The sequence below is a fragment of the Tasmannia lanceolata genome, unplaced genomic scaffold (genome assembly GCF_043159265.1).
Source record: "Tasmannia lanceolata isolate RefF3 unplaced genomic scaffold, GAP_Taslan_0.1 ptg000008l, whole genome shotgun sequence".
In the NCBI taxonomy this organism is placed as follows: domain Eukaryota; kingdom Viridiplantae; phylum Streptophyta; class Magnoliopsida; order Canellales; family Winteraceae; genus Tasmannia; species Tasmannia lanceolata.
This window is the reverse complement of record NW_027518685.1, coordinates 65,582,445-65,598,475: the sequence shown is the minus strand read 5'-3', so window position 1 is coordinate 65,598,475 and position 16,031 is coordinate 65,582,445. Positions and strand designations below refer to the sequence as shown.

Below are 16,031 nucleotides of genomic sequence, written 5' to 3'. Positions count from 1 at the left end.
CATCCTCTGCATATCATCTAGGAGTCACCTCTCGGAAGTCAGAAGATAAGCTAATCCTGCTGATGACTTCCTGCTAAATGCATCAGCAACAACATTAGCTTTTCCAGGATGATAGCTGATAGTCAGATCGTAGTCCCTTTATCAGCTGAAGCCATCTTCTCTGTCTCATGTTCAACTCTTTCTGCGTGAAGATATACTTCAAGCTCTTATGATCCGTGAAGATCTCACACGACACCCCATATAAGTACTGCCTCCAGATCTTCAACGAAAATATGACAGCTGCGAGTTCTAAGTCATGTGTAGGATAATTCTCCTCATGTGGTTTCAGCCGTCTAGAAGCATATGTTATTACCACCTGCCATTCTGCATCAGAACACAACCGAGTCCTCTCCTCGAGGCATCTATATACACTGTAAAGCTCTGGCCACTCACCGGCAATGCCAACACCGGGGCTGATGTCAATTTATGCTTCAGTTCTAGAAAGCTGAACTCGCAATCATCAGTCCAAACAAACTTGACCCCCTTCCGGGTCAACCTGGTAAGTGGTGCTGCAAGTTTGGAGAAGTCCTCCACAAAGCGTCGGTAATAACGAGCTAGACCCAGAAAACTCCGGATCTCAGTTACACTACTCGGTCGTTTCCAACTCATCACTGCTTCAATTTTCTGAGGATTGACCACTAGTCCATCGCCAGAAATAACATGACCCAGAAAAGTCACTCAATCGAGCCAGAATTCACACTTCTTTAGCTTTGCATACAACCTGTTCCGTCTGAGTGTCTCAAGGATGACTGTCAGATGTTGTTCATGCTCTGCTCGATCTGTCGAATATATCAAGATGTCGTCTATAAAAACGACAACGAACTGATCCAGGTAGGGCTGAAATACCCTATTCATCAGGTCCACAAAAGCTGCAGGGGCGTTCGTCAAACCGAACGGCATAACTAAGAACTCGTAATGCCCATAGCAAGTCCTGAAAGCTGTCTTGGCTATACCATCAGACTTGATCTTCAGCTGGTGATAACCTGAGCGAAGATAAATCTTTGAAAATACAGAAGCCCCTTGTAGCTGGTCAAATAAATCATCTATCCGTGGCAACGGATACTTGTTCTTGACCGTCACTTTGTTCAGCTTACGGTAGTCGATACACAGTCTCAAACTACCGTCTTTCTTTTTCACAAATAGCACGGGTGAGCCCCATGGGGACACACTAGACTTAATAAAGCCTTTGTCCATCCTCTCTTGTAACTGCTCTTTCAGTTCTTTCATCTCGGCTGGGGCAATTCTAGATATCGGAACTGTATCAGGTACAAGGTCCACAGCAAACTCGACTTCCCTATCTGGAGGTAAACCTGGAAGATCCTCCGGAAATACATCGAGGAAGTCTCGTACTGCTGGTATCTAATCTTGCCACGGCTCACAACCACTGGTGTCCACTACCGCAGCTAGGTATACCGTACACCCACTCATCAATCTCTGCATCTGCAGGGCTGATACCAGTCTAATAGGTACTCTCATGTCTGTACCAGTAAAAACAACATTGGATTCACCTAGAATCCGCAAACAACTTGCTTTGCCTGACAGTCTACAGTTGTGAAGTATGAAGACAACCAGTCCATACCCAAAATGACGTCAAAATCATGTATCATCAACACAATCAAGTCAGCGAAGAAATCTCTGTCTCCTATACGGACAGGACACAGATGGCAGATTCGATCTACAAACAGAATTCCACCCACATGCGTACTAACAGATAGGTCAAACTACAGAGGGGCTGACTGAACACCATGCTCATGCACCAATGATGTAGAAATAAACGAATGGGTGGGCCCCGGATCAAATAATGCGCATGCCGCCTCAGAAATAAACAGAAATAATACCTTACTGTGCCTGATGCTTCTTCATCCTTGTGAGTCAATGCAAACACACAGCTGGCTGCCTGAGGTCTGCCACCACTCTGCTGTCTGAAAGGTACAGGTGGAACAAATGAACTCTGATCTGACTGGGCCCTCGGACCCCTCACTGTAGATGATGCCCCCCCTCTGGACTGACCGTGCTGGAGGAAGAGGAGGCCTCTCAGCTGGCCTCAAAACTGATGATGATGGTCCCATCGGACATTGGGCCATCCTATGGCCCTGCTGACCACACCGGAAACAAGTGCCAGTTACACTCCAACAATCGCTCGTCAAATGAGCCCGTAGACTCCACATACAGGTCTCGGGGGTCTCCTCGAGCTCGTCTGACTATCAGTAACACTAGTTGTTGTTCCCTGGCTGAACTGTAGCCCCCTGAGAAAAGTCTCTGCCTCTCTTCCTCGGGGTTCCGCCATAGACCTCTTTGGTCTCTCGCCAGACTGTCTCAATGAATCTGGCTTTGTCCACCAACTCCGCAAAGCTAGTACCGAATGAAGATGCTAAGCCTCGTCTAATGTGAGGCTCCAGACCCCTCTCGAATCTCCGGGTCCTCATCGCTGGACTGGAGGGAATCAAGGGCATGTATCGTGACAGCCTGTCAAACTCTGCCACGTACTCGTCCACCGTCTTGGTACCCTGCCGAAGCATCAAGAAGTCCTGCTCGAACTGGCACATCCTACTACCCGGATAGTACCGCTCATGGAATGCTGTGCAGAACACTGCCCAGACACTGGGGGTGAGTCTCCTCCTCGGGCTGCTAGTACTGCTCTCCACCAGTGAAGAGCACTCTCTTGTAGCATGAAGGTTGCATAACGAACCTTCTCCCTCCCGTCTGTACAATCCATGGCCTGAAAGGCCATCTCAACACTCTCCATCCAAGTCTCTGCCTCCTGGATGCTGCCAGAACCTCTGAATACCTGAGGTGCCAGTCTCATGTATTCCACAATACCCCGTCCCAAGGAAGTAGTCTGACTGGCTTAAAGCTGAGCGGGCTGACTCTGCTGAGCCCTAACCATACCAACCATCTCTCTGAGCAACTCGCGCTCATCTCTATTCAGATCTCTGATACTGTCAGTATCATCAGCTTTCCTCTCAAGAGGAACCAAATCCAGTACTACCTCTGGTCTGCTATCTGACGGGATAGAATCTGAATGTCGTGCCTACATCAACATTGGCTCAACCTGTTGAGCCTGGGTCTCTCCTCCCGTGGTGCCTCATCCATATCTCGCCCCTGTGATCCGGTTTCAAGGAGGCCTGTTCCAAGAACAGATAAATATCAAAATCTCTCTCTCTCTCTCGTCACTATCCAAGAAAACTTACTCATGCACAATCAGGGGTCCCCGATACACATGAGCTTGTTACTTAGCTTCTTTTTGCACAATTGACTCGTTTGTTAACAGGAAAAAGTTTGCTGTGTCTTAATTTTCCCCGATACACATGAGCTGCTACTTAGGTTCTTTTTGCACAATTGACTCGTGTGTTAGCAGGAAAAGGTTTGCTGTGTCTTAATTGAAAATATACCTTTTTCAATTTTTCAACCATAAATCCATGATAAAAGCAAATTCATGCACTAATCCATCTGCAAATGCATATGTTAAAGTATAAAAGATTAAATAACGCCATCTCCAACGGCTTCAGCTTTTGGAGTAATTGGTTGTTTCACATGGTATCAGAGCAAAGGTCCTGGGTTCAAAACTCCTTGATATTTAAAATCCACATGTAATGGCCAACCCAAAAGAGGGGCCACATGTAAGCCAACCCTAAAAAGAGGGGCCAAACATGAGGAGTGCTAAAGTATAAAATATTAAATATGGGTAAGCGTGCTTCAGCCAAATCAATGTTTATCAACTTTTTCTGCAATGGCAAATAAAAATCTTTTTTACTGAAATGCAGTATCTGGGAACTTTTCACTGAAAAGCACGATTCAGGTTTTTGCCTCAGGTCGGGTTTCCTCTGCATGAACCCTAACCCGACCCGAAAAATCCTCGGGTTCATTTTTCCCAACCCGCAGAACATATTTCTCAACTCGAAGAGGGCCATGCTAATCTTCTCTGTATCGTTCCAATTTTATCGGATGTCTCCGAAAAAGTTTGGTCCTTGGTTTGACAGTCTGCATTGTTGGGTACGTATTCTGTGCGGGCTTGGAGGTGGTTTATACAGTACATATTAGTGTTTTTCATGCGATCACTTGTATATTATCAATATTGTATAACTCTATCACCATGAATACATACTCCGTCGCATGGCTACTGTGCAGTATTTTGAACTTTGATTTAATCACATACTTGTGAACTCTGTCATTGTTAAAAAACTCCCTGAGTCAAAAATTACCGTTGATATCAAACTTTCGCTAATCACATGGACTAGAAAAAAGGTTGGGCTTACTTATAGTTTTGGGAAATTCTAAGAAATTGGCATCCCACAGTGATATGGGAAAAGAAAACAAAGGAGAAGATCTCTCCTAAGTGGAAGGCTCATCCGGTGGGTAGGGTTAATTTGAGCTTTGATGGAAGCTCAATTGATAATCCGGGTGGGCCGGTATTGGAGGCTTGTTTTGTGATGCTAATGGGGTCGTAGGCTTGTTTGTGATGCTAATGGGGTTGTGTTGATGTCTTTCTCGGGTCCAGCTGGTTTCTGTGATGCTCATGAAGCCAAATCTAGAGCTCTGTTTTTTGTCTAAGATGGTATGCAAAGCACAATTTTGGCCCTCTCATTATTGAGGGTGATTTGGCGAATGCGTTAGCTTGGGTCTAACAAGTGTAGGGGACCTTGGAAGCTTGAAGACATCATTGCGGAGATCAGGGACATGGTGCTTGTAATTTGCCCAAAAATCCAACACATGAGAAGGTCGGCCAATGAGAAGGCAGATCGATTGGCAAAGGATGGTGTGGACTTGGTTGTGGTTGATTTTCTCTACAAGTGCCTTCGGAAGGTGTCGGATAACCTTATGGCTGCCTTCTATAGCTCATAGGGGCATTCGGTTTCTGTCCTCTTTAGGGGCCTTGTACACTTCGGATTCTTTGTATTACCTGGTTCCGGACTTGGTATCGTATCATGTTTGTGGGACAACTTGTCCTCTTGGTTACAACTTTTGCTTTTACTTGGAATAAATATGTTACCTTTAAAAAATAATAATTTTGACTCGCCGAAAATCAGTCTTGCCTTGACCGAGTTCTCTTCCAAGTCTGAATTTGGACCCACCAAGTCAATCATTGACATGTGTCGATTCTGTTTCATCTTGGCCGGGTTCCCACCTGAGTCCAAGATTTTGAACACTGAACTATAGTAACCATTTGAATCGATTCTCAAAATCCATATTGGTTTTTGCCATCATTAGGAAAGTATAATTTGTTTTGTAGCATGTTAGAACATTTGTTATGCTCAGCTCAACTCAACTCAACTCAACTCAACAAAGCCTTTGTCCCAAACTAGTTGGGGTCAGCTAAATGAATCCTTTAGAAAAATTTCTAGAACATTTGTTATGCTAAGCTTTGAAATTTGGATTTCCATCTTTGCTTGCTGCACCATTGTTGCAAATGATCTTAATTCCATTGCTTTATTTGTTTGCATATAGGTCCTTGATCAAGAGGCCTAGAGATTTGGGGTAAGGCGTCCTGTCTTGACGGATGACGCTAGGCTAATCTGCAAAAATGGATAAGGTGGTAAGGAAATATCGGCCATTCGCACAAGAATCCTTTATTCATTGCAATGATGGCATGTTTTGACTAATTTGATCATTCCTAGGGAGTTTCTTCTACTATGTGCCATGTTATATGGATTCTTCTCAATGGGCGAAGTACTCGGATTCCATTACGTTTTACACTTGGGCTCTGTTCACTTGCATTCCTAGACACCGAAAGGAAAGGAAACCCAGTTAAAATTTCTGCAGAACTTCTTTCGATATCGACATCACGCTTCTTGTCTCTCATGTCCTGCAACCCAAATACAAAGCACTGCCAACAAAATCCCTCCCTTGCAAAGCCCATCTTCCTGCAACCTTTAAATAATAGCTTCGGGCCATGGCATTGCAGTAACAGACCCTTAGATCAAAAGCACTCCCTTGTAAAACTAAACTCCTTCACCCGACTCTTCGAGCAAAAACCCTCCCTTGTAAAACCCCTTCTATTGCAGCCTATGAATAAAAGCTTCGAGGCGATGACTGAGCCCTTCCATACCTTCGGAGCAAAAAGCCTCCTTGCAAAGCCCCATTTATTGCAACCCATGTACAAGGACGCTGGGTTGAGGTTGTTCGGAGGATCACGAAGATGGCACCTTGTTAAAGTATAAAAGATTAAATAACGCTATCTCCAACAGCTTAAGCTTTTGGACTAAGGGGTTGTTTTCACATGGTATCAGAGCAATTGCCTTGGGTTCAAAACTCCTCGAGATTTAAACTGCACATGTGAGGGGCCACATGTGCCACGTGTCGGCCAACCTTAAAAAGACAGGTCACACGTGAAGGGGAGTGTTAAAGTATAAAGGATTAAATAACGCCATCTCCAACAGCTTAATCTTTCGGAGTAATTGATCATTTCACATGTTACCTTTTATTATGGATGTTAAAGCATAAAAGATTAAATAATGCCATCTCCAACATCTTAAGCCTTTGTAGTAATTGGTCGTTTCACGTGGGATCAGAATCCAAACTCCTTGATATTAAAAATCCACATGCAATGGCCAACTCAAAAGTGAGACTACATGTGCAATGTGTAGGCCAACCAAACAAAATTGGCCACAGTGAGGGTGTGTTTTAAAGTATAAAAGATTAAATATTAAATAATGCCATCTCGAACAGCTTATACTTTTGGAGTAATTGGTTGTTTTCACAGCGCTAAAATCAAAGGGTTTGGAGGCGAAGAAGATGATACGGTTTGTTAGTTTTGGAAGAAAAGGACAAAATAGGACGTAAGGGTCATTTACATTTTGTTAGTTTTATGGGATAGGACGTGCTAGTCATTTTACTATTCCCTTTTTTTTTCATATTTTTAAGTAGATTCTTTTTAGCTTCTTTTCTTTTCTTTTTGCCATGTCAATTTCTTGGGGTTTCCCACCCGAGGAATGCAAGTGAACGGGGCTTTGTAGATTCTTTTTATTTGTTTTTTTCTGAAGAGGAATGCTGGATTGACAAGTGCCCTTGCAAATGGGGCGGCCTTTTACCCATTTTTTGTAAGGGAGGTTTTTCCTAGGGAAATGATTTCAGCGCTTCAATGTTTTGATAAAGATGCGTGAAGCTTATTGTTGTGTAGCAATTTTTTAATGTAGGATTTAAGCATCATATTAACTTAATCTATTTAAATTTTCAATATATTACTAGTTATAATTTTATCATTATGCAAAAAAATAATAATTAAGAGTTGATTAAACTATCGTAGAATCCATGTCGAATTCCGATACTCGTACCCATATTGACGCAACAGTGCGTGAAATGATCAACTGTGAAATTATGGTGGAAATTAGTTCTAGCCTCTGATTTGGGCTCCATGTTGTGACACCCCTAAACTTTGTTTTCCTTCATCTGAAAGTAGATTTGATCGAAACTACGCTAAAAAAAAAAAAAAAAAATTGATCATCCAAACTCTTTAACCATGTAATCCATGAAAAAGCTTGCTTATAGAAATGTTCCTTTCTGTTCTCAAATTCTTCAATTGCAAATTAACACATTACAGAAAGCTCTTTTGCTATCATTTCAAGGAACATGCGATACGAGAAGTCCCCGGTGCAATGAGATTTCCAGCAGCATCATAAGCTATGATCCCTGAGTAGTCAGGCAACTGGCATTTCTCTCCCATGAGTATGTTCTTCTTCCAAACACAGATCTCTTGTTCGGTGTTAAGTTGTATGACAGGGTCGGAAACATAATGGCGTCCGGTCCTGAGCCGACGCCATGGCCGTCCATGGGAAGCACACATTGTTAGTGCAATGGCGCACAAAAATAAGCAGGCGGCCACGCCTAGGCCTGCTTGAGTCACACCTACACCTTCAATGGGGTGCGCGGTGAGTAATGGGCGTGTCATTTCTGGTGCATGTGAGAGTGGATTCGAGTTTTTTAGGTGGCTAATCTTAAGCTTTAGTTATTTATATTGTTTGTTTATGGAGGATTTGTTGCTAGTGTAGAGGTTGTGTAGGGGTGGGTTTGGTGCTCCCAATCCTCTTTAATGATTTGAGTTGGGAATATTAGGATGTTCGGGTAGTCATTTTTTTTATGACTGTTTTGGCTATTTGATTTATGAATCATGGCCGTCCATCTTCGATCCACACAATTGATGGGAAATTGTACCAACTCCCATACAATCGTTAGAATTTGGTCGTTGGATTCAAGATGTTGCCTTGTTTTATTTTAAGTGTCCATTTGTAGGCTAGATGTTAAAGATCATCGGATCGGTGCAATTTTGAGCGATGATCTGGGGAGAAACAAGATGAATGGTTTGGATCTTGTAGACATGGTAACTTGAACAATGGGGATCGTTTGGATATTATTAGAAATCAATGCCCAGCAGGGAGGAAATGATATATTTGGCCATGTTTCTTCCCTGGGCCACCCCCTTTTAGTGTGTAAAAAGAATAGTCATAAATACGCTAAATCGGGGTGGCATGTGGAAGAAAAGGGGGTGAATATATCACTTCCCCGGCAGGGTGCTAATTATAGTGGGTCCCACCTTATATTGATCAGAACCGTTCACTTGGTAGCCTTGTTTGGATCTCTTATGGCCCCACAATCACGTCAATCATTGCCACTTGTTGACAAGATTTTAAATTTCGGTTTTGGTTTTGGTCATCAGTGAAACAGAAACATTTTAGTTTCAGTACGAATTCTTAGTCGAATTCTTTTAAAATCAAGAAATTCTTAGTCGAATTCTTGTAAAATCACGAAAACATTTCAGTATGAAATCAGGGTCGAAATCCAGGTTAGATTCTCCCCCCGCCGGTTTCTTCTTTTTATTTTTATTGTATTTTTAGAAATATCTTAAAGAGGTCTCATTGTTCTCTTCCCTTTTCTGCGATGGAAGTTGATTTTGGTTTGACATTATGATGGAAAATTTGCTTTTTTAATAAATGAAAAGTCAAAGTTGCATGTTCTGCATTTTCGACCGTGACATTAACGAAATACCAAAATTTTAGACGAATTCTTGTAATTTCTAAATCCAAGTAGATTTCGATTGGATGGAAGCTAAAATCGAAATATTTTGGCCATTTCGTTTCGTTTCAGCCGAAATCTAAACCATGGTTGTTGAAAGTGAATGGTCAAAAATTATTGGTAATGGCACACATACGACAACAACTAAATAAGATTTTGTTAAAGGGATCCAAAGCTAGGCTTATCAAGCTAACAGTTCAGATCAATCTGACTAATCATGTAGGAGATCCAAAGCAAGGCTTATGAATATCGGGTCACAGACCCACTGCCATGTGTACTATGATTATCCATGCACCAACTTAAGAAAATGCTTACAAGAAAATCACTTTTATGCTCCTTCGGTAAAGACATTTCAGGGCTCACTTGCCTCTTTATGGTCAAATGCCGTTGAGAATACCTTAAGGGCCCGTTTGGATACCACAGATTTTGTATTGGGATTTGGAATTGAGTTCTCAGTACAAAAGAATAGATCTGCCAGCTCATGTTGAGAGAGAGAGAGAGAGAGAGAGAGAGAGAGAGGGAAGGGGGTAATTCCTGCTGCAGGGGGGGGGGGGGTTTAGGAGCCAAGAGGGTGAAGGAAACTGCCAGATCTGTGGATTTCCAATTTCTTATTTCCACAGCTTATTTGGAAATTGAATTTTTTCACTGTCAGTCGCTGAATTGAAAATTTAAGGATTTGATCAGGATCCAAATGTCAACACAAAAAGGGCTGCAAATGTGAGAATTCTAAATCAAAATCTTCTCGGCATCCAAATGAGCCCTAATGGAATGATCTCTGTGTGTTGTACCTGTTTACACCCAATATTGATACAATCGGTCATGAAAGGCTGAGTTAGCGGTTGATAACTTAGTGAGGCAAAGTCAAGGGAAGTACAAGCCATATGTCGTGTTCTGTTCCAAAGAAGGGAAATAGCGAATAATCTAAAGTAGGGGAAGTGAAAGATGTAGAGTGAAGTGGGGAGTTATTAGAAGTCCTGTCCTTGAAACGTGGGATAATGTGGAGCGGTTATCCAAGAAAAGCTATATAAAAGAGACCCCTGTCTCTGAAGAAGAGGTCTTATAACCAAAATCACACATGTCTTAGCATTTTATCTTTAACCATTTACTTTTCCTAGTTGTATTGTCCAATCGGATTAAAGTGCAATGGATTCATCTCCCAAAGTGAGATGTTATCATTAATTAATTATCCCTCACACCGAGTTTGTTTTGTGTCGTTTTATCAATTGGCTGATCAAGCGGTCTGTCAGTCCCGAGAGTCGTTTGCATTCTGCATGCATCGATGGTGTCTTTTGCGTTCTGCATGCATTAACGTTTCTCACGAGTCGTTCACATTCTGCATGTGTCGATGTGTCGTTCACATTTTGCGTGTGCTGGCATCCCCCATAGTCGGCGTCACGCAGTGGAAAACGTCCTTTCCATCCATGTAAAGGCAGCTGAGCACAAAGAAGAAGTGTCATTCCCTTCTCAATCGCTTAAAATCTAATCTCAGGGGATGAAAACATTTTGGTCATTGACCCCTTGAATTGAATTTTGATTTTGTCTCCAAAGAGATTGGCTAGGATATGTATTTGTTTTACTGAATACAGGAAGGACTGAGTGAGGAAAGGGCAAGAAAAGCCTAAAAATTCAGGAAAAAAGAAACTCCACTTCACGACTTTTTCCTAATTTCTTAGCCACTTCTCACCCTCAACGCATTCCTGCCCTCTCAAATCTTTCCTTCTCCCACCTACCGTAACTCTCTCACACCACCTGGAGACACTGATTTGTCATGAAAAAAAATTCCTTGGTTGCCAGACATGGCCATAAGATCATCCGAGAAATTCAATTTCATTCATCTCCGTGTTGGTGTCTACCAAATCAACCATCTAGATCATACTAATGTGATGGGACTTCTCATGCGCTTCCTGAATTTTTTGGAAAAGTTTGGGAAGGAAAAATATTTCTAAAGACCCATGAAAAAAGCTAACTTTAACAACCTTATTCAATATTTACCTAGAGAGATATTAATTACTGATAATATCCGTCTAAAATAATCATAATCACATCATTTCCCTCTTAAGTCGTGGAACTGAAATTTTATTTATAAACAGAAATATTTATAAAATTCTGTTTTATAAACGGAAATGATCCTAAACAGTAAAGAGAATTGTTTTTCTTGTAACAATTAACATGGCCTTAGTTAAGCGTTTTGTACTACCATCCCCCAATTTATTGAGAAATTATATGGTGTAAGTAGGGGTGCAACTTGGGTCAGGTTGAGGCCAACGCTAACCCAACCCACGATAGCATTCCCCCAACCCGGGCCTTGAGCTGAGGATGGTCAACCCTAACCCAACCCGCCTCTAAAATTCTCAACCCTAACCAAACCCATCTAACCAAAATTGGGTCGGGTTGGTTCAAGTTCACCTTGGACCAAATAGAAAAATACAATAACCCATATAAAATCAAGATGAAATTAGGGGACGGAGCGGGTTCGAGTTGGGGCAGGTTGCTAAGGCCTCAACCCTAACCTAACCCGAAATTAAATCAGGTTGGCTTTTCCCAACCCTAACCCAACCCAACTAGAGGAAATGCCAACCCAACCCGAGCCAAAATCGGGTTGATCCCTACCCAAGTTGCACCCCTAGGTGTAAGGCCTTACAACAATAAGGCCTTTGTATGGTGGAGTTACCATCCTTGATATTTGATCCAACAGCACCTTCTCAAAAAGTGAGCTGATGTTGGATCAAATATCAAGGGTCGTACCTCTTCTGTATAGTTGTAAGGCTTATGCCATATAAATACTCAAATTTATTAGGAAGAATAGAATTCTTTCCTCCCTCCAACATAGTGAGAATTATAAAGTCCTTTCTTTCCTCTACAAGAAATTAGACTGACTATAAATGGCTCATCTCATCTACAAACCCAGAAACGCTTGGGGTTTCTCTTCTAGTCTGTCCTCTCTCAGCTTACTCTCTACAATCTCTAAAAGAAAAATAATAATAATTCAAGGGTCTAAGGTTTGCTGGAACAAAGTAGAAGAAGTTTCCAAGTTGGGAAGTTGGTTTATCTGTGCTTCATTCTCACCAAACCACTGTGTGGGGGGGGGGGGGGAAGATGTTGTTAGGTGCCTAGATGAGTCCCACTTTGAGTGGAATAAATTAATTAGATATTTTAGTGAATAATATCAGATCTGGTAAATTAATTAGATATTTTAGATCTTACCAGATCTGATATATTTAGTAGTTATGTTAGATTAGGACACCTATTTATATTAGGATAATCTTTATTTGGCTATTTCTATTCTTATCATAAGATCTTTTTATGTTTACCATTAAGTGCTTTATATAAGCATTTGTTATTGTTAATGGAAATCAATGAAGAAATTTGATTGAGAAAGTGTGTCTTGTACACAAAGGAGACTGATCCTTCCCTCGAAGTGGATCAAGAGGCCGATCTTCCCTCTAAGAAGATCAATCACGTTACGAATCGGATCGGGTTCATAACAATTGGTATCCGAGCGGTCGATCTTGCGTCATGGCTACGTCTTCGGAGATTTGGGAATCAATATGTGAAGATCTGTAGGATATTAAATCACTTCTTTTGGAAATGATGGAAGGACATCGACGGTTTTCGAAAAGCTTGAACAAAATCGACACAACGGTCGAAAAGGCTTGCCCGATGAAAAGGAAACAATGAAACAGAAAAAGACAAGAAAAGAAGGAGAAAAAAATCAGGAAGAAAAGGCGAAAAAGCCACAAAAGAAAGTTCGTCGTCGAAGAGTCTGTTCTCAAATTGTCCAATGCCATCCAAAAAATTCTCGCACATAGCCATCCGTTTGTCAACATCCAAATCATTCAAAAAATAAAACAACGCATGAGCTTTGATGAAGATCAGTTTGAAAATGGAGTTGTCTCAACCATTGATGACGACAAACCGTAAGGCAAAGAGAAGAAGAAAATGAGGGAGACAGAAAAAGACTTTCAGAAAATGCACAAGATTTATTTCAAGGAGGGTGGAATGTTAGGTGCCTAGATGGGTCCCACTTAGAGTGGAATAAATTAATTAGATATTTTAGTGAATAATATTAGATCTTACCAGATTTGATATATTTAGTAGTTATTTTATATTAGGATACCTATTTAGATTAGGATAATCTTTATTTTGCTATTTCTATTCTTATCATAAGATCTTTCTAGATCTTTCTATGTTTAACATTAAGTGCTTTATATAAGCATATGTTATTGTTAATGGAAATCAATGAAGAAATTTGTTTGAGAAAGTGTGTCTTCTGCACAAAGGAGGACTTATCCTTCCCTCGAAGTGGATCAAGAGGCCGATCTTCCCTCTAAGACGATCAATCACATTACGAATCAGATAGGGTTCGTAACAAATGCATAGGCATTTACGAATATCTCTCTGCAAATCTTTTGTAACTCACCATGTTAGAAATCTCACTAGTTTCGCACAGTCTCTCAGAAAAGGCGTAGTCATCAATGTCGAAAACAAAAACCAGGCCAAGTTCGCCGAAGAACACGGGGCATGCGCCATCATTGTCTCAGATGGATACAAATCTGGTCGAATGGCGAATCCTTCACTCATCAAAGACATTAAGAGAGCTATCAAAATCCCTGTCATTGACAAGGCACGTATAGGCCATTTCGTAGAAGCCCAGATCCTTGAGGCAGTAGGTGTAGATTATGTGGATGAGAGCGAGGCGCTCTCCCCCGCCGATGATCAGCACCATATCAACAAGCACAACTTTCAGGTTCCTTTCATATGCGGGTGCCGAGACCTCGGCGAGGCTTTGATGAGGATAAGAGAAGGGGCAGCCATGATCAGGACGGAGGGAGGAGAATCTGGAAACATTGCCAAGACGGTGAGTCAGGTGCGATCTGTGATGGGCGACATTCGGGTTCTGATCAACATGGATGAAGATGAAGTTTATGCATTCGCCAAGAAGATTTCTGCTCCTTATGATCTTGTGGCACAGACGAAGAAGTTGGGGAGGCTTCCCGTGGCTCTTTTCGTGTACGGAGGCATTACCATGCCCGCAGATGTAGCCTTGATGATGCAATTGGGATGCGACGGGGTGTTTGTGGACTACTCTTCTTATTACAGGCATGTTCGGGCTCTTGTGGGCGCCATTACGCACTATAATGACCCACACGCCCTGGCCGCAAGTGAGGCTCCTAATTACGCAAGTGTAGCTGGTGAAGAGTAGGAATGTTTCCTTTTTTTGCATTAAGATTGTTTCCTTTTTTTTGCTTTAAGATTGTTTCCTTTTGTAGTAGGATTGTTTCCCTTTTGCAATATGATTGTTTCCTTTTTATTTGATCTTCAAAATAGTAGTTTAGGATTTCGTTTCTTCTAGGAGATTTGGAATTATACTAGATTGTGAGTCTTTTCTATATCATCTCGCGTTCATAATTGCATGAAGGAAGAAATAATAATTTTTTCTTAGTTGCATCGTAAAGGGGGCTCTCCCCTTGAGTGAGAAAGTCTGTGTTTGTATTTCTTGCTCATTTCTCCCATTTACCTCTCCCATCAGCTCAATCTCAGTGAGGACGAGGTCAAAACAGTTTGCCACAGAAGGTTCTTTCTAACTTTTTTTTTTGTCTATATGGGATTTGTTGTTTGAGCAATTGAACTCCGTATGTCTGGTTACAAAGGAATGGTATGTTTTGTTGTTTTCCATGGCCGTCCATGAGAAGCACAAAATATTAGTGCGAAGGCATCGCAAGGTAGGCAGTCATGACTATACTTGCTTGAGTCTCGTGCATGCACCTTCAATAGGCGAGTAGCGGGCGTGCCATTTCCTGTGCGCCAGCAAGGGTAGATGCGAGTTTTTTAGCTGTCTAACTGAGCTTAGTTATTTATAATTGGTGCATAAATCCGCTCTAGAAGAACTAGACACGAGGTTCGGATTGTGCTTCGTCCTGCTCTTAGAGAACAAAATGTTAAAGGTCCCGGAGTTTGAACTCTGGGAAGACCCTTCGATGCTCAAGTCAGAAATCGGCACAACCAGAGAAACTGAGCAACAAGGGAGCAAAGTAAAGATATGAATATAAGAGCTTCCGTTACTTACCTTGGGCATGGGGGGTCCTATTATAGGGTCAAAATCCTAGGCAGCTTAGGAGGCTTGCCTTTCTTGGAGACTTTTCAATTAGTCGACCTCCCTAAGAAGTCAGTTTCCATGTGTATCTAGGTGATCCTTGAGTTTTCTTGTGGAACTTGGCTTCTATTTATACACTCGAGCTTTTAGGAAATTCGTCGTGTAGGGCTCGGAGCCCCCACTTGGGCACTTTCCCATTTGCGCAGAGTTACTAACTAATGGAGTGTGAAAAGACATCTTTGCCCTTGTTTTATAATTAGCAAGTTCGGTCCCCCAAGGTCGGACCAGGGCCACATTTCAAGTGATCATTGGTGAACGGATTTTACCCCTAACATAATACCCCTCCACCCTTCTTGCATCATTCTGGTCCGAGGAAGTAGCTTTCTAAAGACACGAAGCTTCCTCGTCCACCCGCAGATCCATTGCTCATGAGCGATGTAAGCAGAAATTGGGTAGGTCGGATGTTTTACTTGTAATGTAACTGAATTTTCACAATGGCTGGGCTCAGCTTTGGTCGAACCCCTTTTTGTGTATGTCCTCGAAACCCTTCGATATAAAACTATTTAACTTTAGTGAAGTGCTACATTTCTTTCTTATATTTTGTATGATTCTTGTTGATGAATGAAACTCCTTTTTTCCGCTATGTATTAGTTCGGAGTATCGAACTTTGGCCATTTGCTTTCCTAAGAGGGGCTCATACCGTACCCGGTGGATGTGAACTTCAGATGAGCTTCATTAGGGTTCCTCGACCTTCCTTCGCTGGGGCCTGGCTCGATTTGATTATTCTTGGTCGGCCTGATGGCCAGGCGGGTCATGATTCCCCACGCTTCTGTACATTAGCTGGTCTTTCTTAGACTAATCGGTTCGAACATGACCAACCCCTCTAGCCAAG

General features: G+C 41.9%; 2 protein-coding genes and 1 pseudogene across 3 annotated transcripts in view; 2 read left to right on the top strand and 1 right to left on the bottom strand.

The window, feature by feature from the left end:
• LOC143883738 (Tetratricopeptide repeat (TPR)-like superfamily protein) overlaps window positions 1-5,815 on the top strand; it is a 29,875-nt gene extending 24,060 nt beyond the window's left edge. For both annotated transcript variants that reach the window (XM_077387058.1, XM_077387057.1), the window contains one exon: window positions 5,485-5,815. In XM_077387058.1, the coding sequence (XP_077243173.1) occupies window positions 5,485-5,505 (21 nt within the window). In that variant the 3' untranslated portion in view covers window positions 5,506-5,815. The remainder of the gene's footprint in view (window positions 1-5,484) is intronic.
• Window positions 3,944-4,001, bottom strand: LOC143885661 (U6 spliceosomal RNA; annotated as a pseudogene).
• A 7,602-nt stretch (window positions 5,816-13,417) lies between the features above and the next one.
• On the top strand, window positions 13,418-14,248 carry LOC143883174 (pyridoxal 5'-phosphate synthase-like subunit PDX1.2). The gene has a single exon (XM_077386526.1). It carries the CDS (start codon window positions 13,418-13,420, stop codon window positions 14,246-14,248), a length of 831 nt encoding a protein of 276 aa, XP_077242641.1.
• Window positions 14,249-16,031: the final 1,783 nt, after the last annotated feature.